The sequence below is a fragment of the Culex pipiens genome, chromosome 2 (assembly GCF_016801865.2).
Source record: "Culex pipiens pallens isolate TS chromosome 2, TS_CPP_V2, whole genome shotgun sequence".
NCBI classification, from domain to species: domain Eukaryota; kingdom Metazoa; phylum Arthropoda; class Insecta; order Diptera; family Culicidae; genus Culex; species Culex pipiens.
Genome location: NC_068938.1, coordinates 32080060 through 32092762, shown reverse-complemented (window position 1 = coordinate 32092762; position 12703 = coordinate 32080060). Strand labels below are relative to the sequence as shown.

The window sequence follows — 12703 nt, the reverse complement described above, 5'->3', positions numbered from 1 at the left end:
TGTAGGGGGTGCCACAATGGTCAATTCAATATTCTTAGACAATTTGATTGCTGCCCGGTACATCCAAAAATATCTAAGAACGTAAATTTCCACACTGTGCTCCAAGGCTACGCCCATACAGTCCCGTGGGGATTTGGGACGGGATGTTTTTGTTGTTCACTAGTGGCAAAAGTGCAGGGAACCCATGCGACTTTTAAAAGTGAACGGAATATTTTTGGGAGGTTTGGAATGGGGGTTAGGGGCATTTCATCGGGCCGATGAAAATGGTTAAATGCGTAATGTATTAAATGATTTGGAAGTTTGTACGTGTAAATGTGAGTCTTTAGTGTATTATATAATAAGCATGTAGTTTTGTAAAAATAATAAACGAAACAAATATAATACATATAGGGGAACTATACCCTTTCTCAGCCTATTTCTATTATCGGCCTATCAGCACTTTGATCATGAATTACAGCTTTCATAAAGTGTTTTTGACTGTTCCGAAATTATAAATAGCTGAGCAATTCTCTGAGATTTCGGTCATTCGATTTTTTTTGTATTTTTTAATCCGGCTGAAACTTTTTTGGTGCCTTCGGTATGCCCAAAGAAGCCATTTTGCATCATTAGTTTGTCCATATAATTTTCCATACAAATTTGGCATCTGTCCATACAAAAATGATATGTGAAAATTCAAAAATCTGTATCTTTTGAAGAAATTTTTTGATCGATTTGGTGTCTTCGGCAAAGTTGTAGGTATGGATATGGACTACACTGAAAAAAAATGATACACGGTAAAAAAAAATTTGGTGATTTTTTATTTAACTTTTTGTCACTAAAACTTGATTTGCAAAAAAACACTATTTTTAATTTTTTTTATTTTTTGATATGTTTTAGAGGACATAAAATGCCAACTTTTCAGAAATTTCCAGAATGGGCAAAAAATCTTTGACCGAGTTATGAATTTTTAAATCAATACAGATTTTAAAAAAAAATCGAAATATTGGTCGCAAAAATTTTTCAACTTCATTTTTCGATGTAAAATCGAATTTGCAATCAAAAAGTACTTTAGTGATTTTTTGATAAAGTGCACCGTTTTCAAGTTATAGCCATTTTTAGGTAACTTGTTTGAAAATTGTCGCAGTTTTTCATTTTTTTTAAATAGTGCCCATGTTTGCCCACCTTTGAAAAAAATATTTTTGAAAAGCTGAGAAAATTCTCTATATTTTGCTTTTTCGGACTTTGTTGATACGACCCATAGTTGCTGAGATATTGCCATGCAAAGGTTAAAAAACAGGAAAATTGATGTTTTCTAAGTCTCACCCAAACAACCCGCCATTTTCTAATGTCGATATCTCAGCAACTATACGTCCGATCTACAATGTTAAAACATGAAACATTCGTGAAATTTTCCGATCTTTTCGAAAAAAATATTTTCAAAAATTTAAAATCAAGACTAACATTTCAAATGGGCGTAATATTGAATGTTTGGCCCGTTTGATAAGTTAGTCTTTATTTTAAATTTTTGAAAATATTTTTTTCGAAAAGATCGGAAAATTTCACGAATGTTTCATGTTTTAACATTGTAAATCGGACCTATAGTTGCTGAGATATCGACATTAGAAAATGGTGGGTTGTTTGGGTGAGACTTAGAAAACATCAATTTTCCTGTTTTTTAACCTTTGCATGGCAATATCTCAGCAACTATGGGTCGTATCAACAAAGTTCAATAGAACAAAATATAGAGAATTTTCTCAGCTTTTCAAAAATATTTTTTTCAAAGGTGGGCAAACATGGGCACTATTTTAAAAAAATGAAAAACTGCGACTATTTTCAAAAAAGTTACCTAAAAATGGTTATAACTTGAAAACGGTGCACTTTATCAAAAAATCACTAAAGTACTTTTTGATTGCAAATTTGATTTTACATCGAAAAATGAAGTTGAAAAATTTTTGCGACCCATATTTCGATTTTTTGAAAAAATCTGTATTGTGTTCCGGAGTTCCCGAACGACCCCTAGCAGAACGACGCCGTCGCAATCGCAGTGGGTATTCCCACCTTTTCACCGCCGTGTGCAGGAGCACGCTGCCGCCATCATCATTCCAAACCGAGACGCCGCGACGAACGGACGCAGAACAAAGTAGAGAAAAAGTACCGTTAGAATAAAGTTAGTTTTGTAGAATTCGCGCGCGTGGTTTATTTGAGTTCCTCTTCCGAATCCGGAAATCTCGGTCCAAGTTCGGGAAGTTTACAGTCCGCTTTTTCACCGCAACATTTGGTCCTTCAGTGCCGAATAGTGATGGACATGCAAGCACTGAAAAGCCGTAGAAACGCCTTTATGGCGCAAGTGAGTGGGGAGCTGTCAGTCGCGGAGAGCCTCAAAACGCGGAAACCGTCTCAAAGTGAGGTTAAGGACCGCCTGACCCAGCTCAACAAGCTTGCCGAGAGGTTTCGCGAGACGCAAACTGGAATCGAGGAGCTGCAAGAGGACGCAGCGGCCATTGCCTCTGTGTACAGCGTCCGGGAAGAGTTCTTCCACAAGTACTACAAAGCGAAGGACGCCTACGAGGAATTCCTGGATGTGGATTCCGACGGCGATTCAACGGCCAGTCAGCGGACCGTGGCCGGAACGACCGACTGGAAGCAAGCGATGCACCTGCTCATGGAAACGCAGCGGCAGCTGCTGCTGAATCAATCGGCGCAACGAGCAGGACAGGCATCGAATTGTTCACCACACGGCGGTCAGGTGCAGAATGGGTTACCCCAACTGAACGTTCAACTACCAGCCATCAGTGTGCCCAAATTCACCGGAGATCGCAAGAAGTGGACGACGTTCAAGGACCTTTACGTGTCAACCATTCACAACCGCGATGACCTGACGGACACTCTAAAGATGCAGTATCTCTACTCGTATCTGGACGTCGAGCCCAAGCGTCAAGTCGCAAGGTTCTCTATCTCGGAGGCAAACTACAAGCTGGCGTGGGAGGCTTTGACCGATTACTATGACAAGAAACGATTCACTGTCTTCTCGCTGGTACGTGAATTCATGGATCAACCCTCAATCGCAAGTGCCACCCCTGAATCGTTGAACAAGCTTGTGACGAGCTCGGACGAGATCGTGCAGCAGCTGGATACCCTCGGGGAGGAATTCCAGACCCGCGATCCGTGGTTGATTCACCTGGTGCTCGAGAAGCTGGACAAGGATACTCGAGCTGGCTGGTCGCAGAAGGTCATCGAAAAGGAGAACCCGAAGTTCGACGAGTTGCTGTCTTTCCTGAAGAAGCGATGTGAGGTGCTGGAAACCTGTTCAGCATTCTCGAAGAAAGTGGTGCTCGACGGAAAGAAGGAAGCGACGAAACAAGTGATCAGTGACAAGAAGCTGAAAGCGTTGCACACAACTGCAACCAATCAGAAGTGCGCGAAATGTTCGAAAGAGCATAACATGTATCAGTGCGAAGAGTTCAGGAGGCTGAGCGTGCAAGAACGGCGTGAACTAGTGCAGAAGGCTCGCTTGTGCTTTAACTGTTTGCGACCTGCGCACTGCGCCAAATCGTGCACCTCGAAGTCGTCGTGTCACACCCCTGAGTGTAAACAACGACATCACACGCTGCTGTGCACAAGTGCGGCCAATTCTGAACGAGCAAGTGAGGAAAGTGGAAGCAGTGCTTCAGTGAAAGTGGTTCCTGAGAAGAAAGAAGAAGTGATCGCTTCGCTGATGGCGGAGCTACCGGAGAAGAAGCGGCAGGTTCTACCCCTGTTGCCGACAGCAGTAGTGAAAGTGCGAAAAGTGAGTGGCGGATACGTCCGCGCGAGAGTGCTGATCGATTCCGGATCGCAAGCATCTCTTGTGACGGAGGAGTGTGTCCGGAAGCTGGAGCTGCCGAGAAGGAACGGGAAACTGGCGGTGAGCGGCCTTGGACAGCAGGAAGTCGGAACAACCCGCGGCGTGGTCACGCTGCAAATTGCTTCCCGGTTCGACGAGGTCGTGGTTATCGCCACGGACGCCTACATTCTTGGAAAGCTGACTTCGACCATTCCGTCGCAGCGCTTCGACGTGGCCAACATGAAACTGTTGCAGAACATTCCGGAGCTGGCCGACCCGGACTACAACCGACCGGGTCCGATCGACATCATTCTTGGATCAGACGTCTTTCTTGCGCTCTTGGAGGGAGGGCAGGTCAAAGACGAAAGCGGCCAAACGGTGGCCCAACGCACGGTCCTAGGGTGGATGGTGGCGGGACGATACGACGACCAAGCCGTCGTACACAGCAACCACACCATCGTCAATCTGCACGCAGAGATGGACCTGAACCGCACCTTGCGGCAATTCTGGGAGCAGGAGGAGAACTTCAAGCCACCACCGCTTACTCCTTCTGAACAGCAGGTCACTGAACACTTCAGTTCGACCCTGCAACGCGACGGAAATGGACGCTTCATTGTCAGATTGCCTTTTGACGATTCGAAGCCAGCGCTCGGCGACTCGCTTGCCGCGGCCACAAAACGCCTGAAGTCGATGGAACGTCGATTCCAGCAACACCCGGAGTTCAAGCAGGACTACACAGCGTTCCTGCGCGAGTATTTGGAGCTCGGCCACATGGAGGAGGTACCAGCCGATCAAGTCGAGAAGGATAGCAGCAAGTGCTATTATCTACCGCACCACGCGGTGATCAAGGCGGACAGCAGCACGACCAAGTTGCGCGTTGTCTTCGACGCGTCCTGCGCCACTTCAACGGGAGTTTCGCTGAACGACCGATTGCGTGCCGGACCGAACAACAACGCGGACCTGTTCTCGGTGGCTTTGCGGTTCCGCTCACACAAGGTGGTGTTTTGTGCAGACGTTGCGAAGATGTACCGCCAGGTACTCGTGCACCCGGACGACCGAGACTACCAACGCATCGTCTTCCGGGAGGAACCAGATCAACCGATCAAGCACTACCGTCTCTGCACAGTGACGTACGGAACGAAGACCGCACCGTACCTGGCAATCGAGTCAATGCGGGCGGCGGCCAAGGCTTACGACGACGTCTACCCACAGGCGGTAGAACGAATCAAACGGGATTTCTACGTAGATGAATTCCTGTCCGGAGCCGACGACACGAACGAAGCGACGTGTCTGAAGCAGCAAGTGGTTGAGATCCTCTCGTCGGCGGGGTTTGAACTCCGCAAGTGGACCTCGAACAACCAAGAACTCCTCCAAGAGCAGCGCACCGACGAGTCCGCTCCAGTCCTGATGAAGTTCTCCGAGCAAGGAGAAGCAGTGAAGGCCCTTGGCATCCAGTGGTTCCCGACGGAGGACGTGTACGGATTCAAGGTCAACCTCCCCGACATTTCGTTCACCTTCACCAAACGCCAGATGATATCGGATTCATCTAAACTGTTCGACCCGTTCGGCTGGTTGGCACCTGTGCTGGTGAAGATCAAGATCCTGTACCAGCAACTCTGGTTGTTCGACGTTAACTGGGACGACTCACTGCCGCCGGCGGTGAAGGCGGAGTGGCAGGAAGTGCGGAGTACTCTGCACCTACTCGAGAACATGCGGATCCCACGATACCTCTCCCCCTTTCGTGGTCGAATCCAATTGCACGGATTTTCGGACGCTTCCGAGCAGGCGTACGCAGCCGTCGTCTACGCCAGGTCGGTGGACGCCAACGGCAACATCTCGGTGGTTCTAATTGCAGCCAAATCTCGAGTCGCACCAATCAAGCAAGTGTCGCTGCCAAGACTGGAACTTTGCGGTGCGTGGCTGCTTGCACTGCTGATGGAGCGCATAACGGAAGCTTTGTCGCACCTCGCAATCGAGCACTGGGCCTGGACGGATTCGACCATCGTGCTCAACTGGCTGTCCACTCACCCCCGGAAGTGGAAGACCTACGTGGCGAATCGCACAGCTGCCATCCTGGATTACCTGCCACGCAGCTGCTGGAACCACGTCCTGGGCAAGGAAAACCCTGCTGATCTCGCAACGCGCGGGCTCACACCGGCCGAGCTTCTCGGCAACCCACTGTGGCTCGGATCTGCTCCGTGGATGCAGGTGGATCAAGCACTCTGGAAGCTGCGCCCTGTTCCAGTTGTTGACGACGAAGACCTGTTGGAAACCAGAGTAGTTAAATCGCTGCACCTAGTGGCGATCCCAATCCGAGAAAACTACGATGAGGAGCTGGGGCTGCTGGCGAAGCGGTCCAGTTTCACGCTGATCATCCGGACACTGGCCTGTGTCAATCGTCTCGCAAGCAACTGCCGGACTACCAAGGCCAATCGTCAGACTGGGGAGCTGGCCCCAGCCGAGCTGAGCGCTGCGAGAGCGCAGCTCGTTCGAGCCGTTCAACACACGGCGTACGCACCCGAGTTGGAGCTGTTGCGGAAGGGTAAGTCGCTGCCAACCAAACATATCCTTTCCCCGCTCCACCCCTTTCTCGACGAACAAGGCACCATGCGCTTGGGGGGTCGACTGCAGAACTCGGACTTGCCGTACGACGTGAAGCACCCCATGATCCTGCCGCAGAACCATGTGGCAACCGAAATGCTGGTGCGTGAGTTACACCTGCGTAATCTCCACGCCGGACCGGCGCTGCTGACTGCTACCATCTATCAAAAATACTGGATCGTCGGATGCCAGACGGTGGTACGCAAGGTGGTCCACGGATGCACGCGGTGCGTTCGTCTCAAGGGAAAAACTGCCAATCAGCTGATGGGCAATCTACCGCCGGCAAGAGTGCTGGCGACACGACCATTTTCACACGTCGGCGTTGACTACGCTGGACCTGTCAAACTCAAGGCCGCCTGCGTTCGTGGAGTCAAGGTAACCAAGGGGTACATCGCGGTGTTTGTGTGCCTCTCAACCAAGGCAGTACATCTGGAGGTAGCAAGCGATTTGTCCACGAACACCTTCATCAGTGTCCTCAAGCGATTCGTATCCCGGCGCGGATACCCCGTCGAAATCTGGTCGGATAACGGTACCAATTTCGTTGGCGCTGATCGAGTCCTGCAGGAGTTCGTCGAGCAGATCCAGTCCAACGGCAAGGAAGCAGCGCGATTCTTGTCCAACCTGGGCATCAAATGGACCTTCAACCCTCCCTCGGCACCGCACATGGGCGGTATTTGGGAGGCCGCGGTCAAAAGCACCAAGAAGCACCTGGTGGCCGAACTCGGAGACGAAGCCATCACGTTCGAAGACCTGTCAACAATTCTGTGCCAAGTCGAGGCTTGCCTTAACTCGCGGCCACTCTGCGCTCTCTCCAGCAACCCGGACAGTGTTGAGGCCTTGACTCCGGGGCACTTTCTGGTTGGGCAGCCGATGAACCTGGTTCCCGAGCCCAACGTGCAACACCTGCCTGTCGGACGACTGGATCACTGGCAAGCGCTCCAGAGACGCGCTGCTAATATCTGGAACAGATGGAGAGATGAGTATTTGACGAGCCTGCAACCGCGTAACAAGTGGCGCACACCCCAACCCAACATCGAGGTGGACCAGCTGGTCCTCGTGAAGAACGACAACGCTCCGCCGACCCAGTGGGAGCTAGCACGAGTGAAGGAGGTCCATCCGGACGCAACAGGAGCGGTACGCACGGTGACCCTTCGGCGCGGTTCAACCGTGTACCAACGCCCGATCCACAAGCTGTGCCTACTCCCGAGGAATTGAGGCAGTGGCCTCAAGGCGGGGAGGATGTTCCGGAGTTCCCGAACGACCCCTAGCAGAACGACGCCGTCGCAATCGCAGTGGGTATTCCCACCTTTTCACCGCCGTGTGCAGGAGCACGCTGCCGCCATCATCATTCCAAACCGAGACGCCGCGACGAACGGACGCAGAACAAAGTAGAGAAAAAGTACCGTTAGAATAAAGTTAGTTTTGTAGAATTCGCGCGCGTGGTTTATTTGAGTTCCTCTTCCGAATCCGGAAATCTCGGTCCAAGTTCGGGAAGTTTACAGTCCGCTTTTTCACCGCAACATATTGATTTAAAAATTCATATCTCGGTCAAAGATTTTTTGCCCATTCTGGAAATTTCTGAAAAGTTGGCATTTTATGTCCGCTAAAACATATCAAAAAATAAAAAAAATTAAAAATAGTGTTTTTTTGCAAATCAAGTTTTAGTGACAAAAAGTTAAATAAAAAATCACCAAATTTTTTTTAACCGTGTTTCATTTTTTTTCAGTGTAGTCCATATCCATACCTACAACTTTGCCGAAGACACCAAATCGATCAAAAAATTTCTTCAAAAGATACAGATTTTTGAATTTTCACATATCATTTTTGTATGGACAGCTGCCAAATTTGTATGGAAAATTATATGGACAAACTAATGATGCAAAATGGCTTCTTTGGGCATACCGAAGGCAAAAAAAAAGGTTTCAGCCGGATTAAAAAATACAAAAATTAAAATTAAAGAAAAAAGACCGATTCCGTAGAGAACTGCTCAGCTCAAATAAAAGTGAGCAAGCAACTCTCCATTGTTGATACATCTGAAAATGCTGATTTAATAGCGGAAAACGGCAAAAGTGATGAGAATTGGTCGAACGGCTTAGAGTGATTAAAATGGGTATATTTCCCCTAATAAATATAATAAATAAAATCAAGATGATTCCAGGAAGCTGTAAAAAAATGCAGAAATTTAAAATATAAATGCTCCAGATGGTTCCCATGCTGTTCTAGAAAGTTCGTTAATTTAAACAATTTGATCATATATGGTATGAGGAGATGGTATGTTACAGGAAAGGAAAAGGATGAGGAATAATATAAACAATTATATAAATCATATAGTGAGTTGATAAATTTGCATGCAGACAGTAAAGTTACCACAATCCCTCACCCCATACGAACAGCGACACAAAAGCACACACAAACAAAATTAACCTGAATAATCACGACTTCGACTGACGCGCAACAATATTCATTAGCACAATGACCCCCCCATTATTTAATTATAATAACGACTCACCCAAGCACACAAACAGTGACACAAAAGAAATGAAAATGAGCATGCAAAAACAAGACAACGCGTCCCCGTGGTCAGCGCACTAATGATGCCAATATTTAAGAGCGAGTCCACGAACAGGGCATACCCCTTTGTATGGGACGTCGTTTGGACCTCACCAATCTGCCTGAAATTTTCAGGGGTTGTTTGTACATATAAAACTAGCATCTGGCCAAAATATGAGCACTCTAGGTCAACGGAAAGTGGGGCAAATCGGGACACAAAGTTTGAAGGTTCAAAAACGTCAAAAATCTTAAAAAGGCTCTAACTTTGACAAAATTCAATTAAATTTCAAAATTCAAAATGCATCTGAAAGGGCTTAAAAAATGCAACAAAATGCAGGGAGAAGCATCCCAATTGGTTTAATTTAAAGGGAGTTATTGGAATTTTAGTGAAAAAATAGCATAATTTTCAAACTCAAATAAAAAAGTGTTCCATCCAGATATCAACTCGGTTCGACCTGCAGCTTGTAGGGGACATCTGGGCCTACCATCCAAGACTGAGAACGCTTTGGGTAAGGCAGTTTAACATATTAAATAGACACTTTTACTTTTAGTAATTTTTTCGGTTGTAAATTTTTGCTCAGGGGACCCTTTATATCCGATTTTCTGGTGATAATTTTATCATATTCGTGTTCCTGAGACAATTTCACATAAGAATCATGCATAAAAGCTGTTATTTGCATCAATTTTAACCCTTTAAAAAATTAAAGTTAAAAAAAATTAAGAAACTGCTTTTTTTCTGGTGTCATCTAGTATCCTTGGAAACGAACTTGATTTTCAATAAATGTGAATCGAAGATTTTTTTTATCTTTCATTTTTTAAAGGGTTGAAATTGATGCAAATAACAGCTTTTATACATGATTCTTATGTGAAATTGTCTCAGGAACACGAATATGATAAAATTATCACCAGAAAATCGGATATAACGGTGTGTGTGTGTGTGTGTGTGCAACCAACCAAACGGGACCACGCGGTCGCTTCTTACAAATTGAGTTGTTTCCATGTATTTTTAGATCTTCATTCTATACATACAAATAACTCGCATAGGCATTTGGAAGGTGTTAGCTCTGCCGAGCTTCGGTGACCCATTTCTACGCTGGCTAGCCGAGCGCGAGGTCCCTCAGCTTTTATCGACAAGCCCCGCCCTGAAGAACGTTTGCACCAATCGGGTTCAAACGTTATTTAGAACTTCCGAACCCTTGTCAAATGGACAAGGACCCAGCGCGAATATAGTTTGATAGTAACAGTATTCCTAATTCCAGGCATCGCTCACCAAGCCGTGATGGCCTAGTGGTTAGCATTTTTGCTTACCAATCCAAAGGACGGGGGATCGAACCCCGACTCGGGTGACTTTGATTTTTCGTTCATGTTCAGTGTTTCAAGATTAATATTTCCTATACTTTCTCGTTGGGAGCAGATGGGAATCGAACCCAGGACCATTCGCTTAGAAAGCGAACACCGTAACCAGTCAGCCACGGCCGCTCCTACCAGAAAATCGGATATAACGGTGTCCCAATTTGCCCCACTTTCCGTTGACCTAGAGTGCTCATATTTTGGCCAGATGCTAGTTTCATATGTACAAACAACCCCTGAAAATTTCAGGCAGATTGGTGAGGTCGATGCGAGATGGGTATGCTTTGCTCGTGGACTCGCTCTTAATTATTATAACCACGCACCCAAGCACACAAACAGCGACACAAAAGAAATGAAAATGAGCATGCAAAAACAAGACCAAAAGGTTGAAAACCGCTAATAAATAATAAATAAATCAGAAAAGATAAAAATTATTGGAACCCTTCCAAATATCCCAGTAATGATTTTTTTCTTTCCAGCAATGAAATATCAGCTCTATGCGGTTTCATTTCTCATATTTCGCCACTTTCTTCGGTGGCTCTACAACCTCATCCTCACACATTTCTTCATCTGCGGAACAATCTTCATCCTCCTCTTCTTCTTCGTCACTAGTCTGGATCTCCTCGTTGAGTTCCGATTCCGAGTAGTCGTCACTGTCGACCACATCCTGCTGCCGCCGCACAACTATCCCAGCCTTGCCATGCCGTCTCGCGTCCGCCGCAATGAGCACTTTCCTCGGAAGTGCCAGAATAGCATTTTTCGACTGTTCTTCGCTCAGCCCAAAGATCAGCCCCAGGTTGGCGATATCGTACGGCCCGCGCACCTGGAATCGGTTCTGAGCCCCACTGCTAATGACCACATTCTTCGACTTGCCGTACGAGTGATACTTGTGAGCGCGGTTGATGATCTCTTTGCGCTCGTTGGAGTTGACGATGGCCGGCGCGTACTTGATTTCGAGCATAATGTTCCTGCTGACGGCTAGAAAGTAGTACTTCCGGCTCATCTTTCCCCTGACGGTGTCCGCGTTGTACGAGATGATGTCGCAGGGCATCGTTTGGCAGGCATGGTTGAAGGCGTCCGGGGTCGTCGGGATGACCGCTACCAGGTTGTACCCGCGCAGATTCGCGGACCGGCTCGTTACCAGCGTCACCGAGGCGTCGGAATAAACGATGGTTATGCGGTTCAGGAGTTGCAGCTTGCCCTTGAGCTCTTTCTGTAATTATTGGGTAATTTAAATCACCTGAATTTGAACAACAGTCTTTTCAAATCTTACGCTGATATTGGTCAAATCCACCGCCGGAGGAATTGGGTCGGATTTCTTGGAACCATTGTTGTTCACGTGATCGTACGTTTGCTCTATAGCAACATTTTTATACCCCACTAAAATTTAAATAAAACATTATTTCAAAATATGTATTTGAGCAAGTTGACAACAAGAACTTACATTCAATGAGCTCTTTCAAGATTTCTTTTAGATCTTTGGTTGACTCCGTGTACGGTACACATAAATCACTAAAGCCGGTGTATTTATGCATGTTTGATCAAATTGGCAAAATTATTTTAAAATCAACAGTAGATTAAAATTAAAGTTTCATACAAAAGCAAATTTTCTAAACATTTGCAACGAGCAAAGCTGATTCTCGGTGTTTGTTTTGATTTGAAATTGCGCGCACGTGGATTTGACATTTCTCACAGTAGAGGCCCCATCATACACGCTGAAGTATAGCTGTGCTGAAACCATTTGATTAATTCCAGGGTTGTTACGGGAAAGTCGAAATAAAATCCGCGCCGACCGAAACCTCAATCCGCGCCATATAAAAAAAATCGCGATCACATTCAAGAAATGTTATTTCCAAAGAAAAAAACTAATACAGAAAGTATTTGATAAAAAAAAATGAAACTCGTTTTATGTTTGAAGGAATGAAAGCAAAAAATCCTTTTAAAAAATACCTCAAGAGACGTCAAGAAAAGTGTCACCAAAAAAAATCTTTTTGCAAATCAGAGGGACACTACAATAATTTTGACCAATATAAACAAAATAGAAAATTATAAACCAATATAAACAAAATTTAAAAATCTAATAAATGAAATTTAACTTCAAAAATATAAGCTCAAAAAAACCAAAATCTAAAATTTTAATATGATTAAATTTTAGATTTCGAAATTCTCAAAAATTCAAAATCTATAAATTTTAATACAGATTGTATTCTAAATTCCTCACTAAAATTTCATTCCGAAACAAATTGCATTTCCAATATTTCAAATAATTTCTTCTAAGAATTTAAGAATTCAAGAATTTAGGAATTTAGGAATTTAAGAATTTAAATTTTATTTGAGATTTTTTAGATTTCCGTTTTTTGTTTGATTGCAAAATTGTTTTAAATTTTATTTTTTTACTTT

At 45.4% G+C, this 12703-nt stretch overlaps 2 protein-coding genes across 2 annotated transcripts; one reads left to right on the top strand and one right to left on the bottom strand.

Moving 5' to 3' along the window:
* Positions 1-2278: 2278 nt before the first annotated feature.
* Positions 2279-7618, top strand: LOC120426893 (uncharacterized). Its single transcript, XM_039591698.1, has one exon. The coding sequence runs from the start codon at positions 2279-2281 to the stop codon at positions 7616-7618; it is 5340 nt and encodes a 1779-aa protein (XP_039447632.1).
* A 3185-nt stretch (positions 7619-10803) lies between these two features.
* LOC120426891 (ribonuclease P protein subunit p30) lies at positions 10804-11967 on the bottom strand. The gene is made up of 3 exons (XM_039591695.2): positions 11748-11967; positions 11577-11683; positions 10804-11516 (listed from the first exon to the last, which is right to left on the bottom strand). Exons 1-3 carry the CDS (start codon positions 11836-11838, stop codon positions 10809-10811), a joined length of 906 nt encoding a protein of 301 aa, XP_039447629.1. The 5' UTR covers positions 11839-11967; the 3' UTR covers positions 10804-10808.
* Positions 11968-12703: the final 736 nt, after the last annotated feature.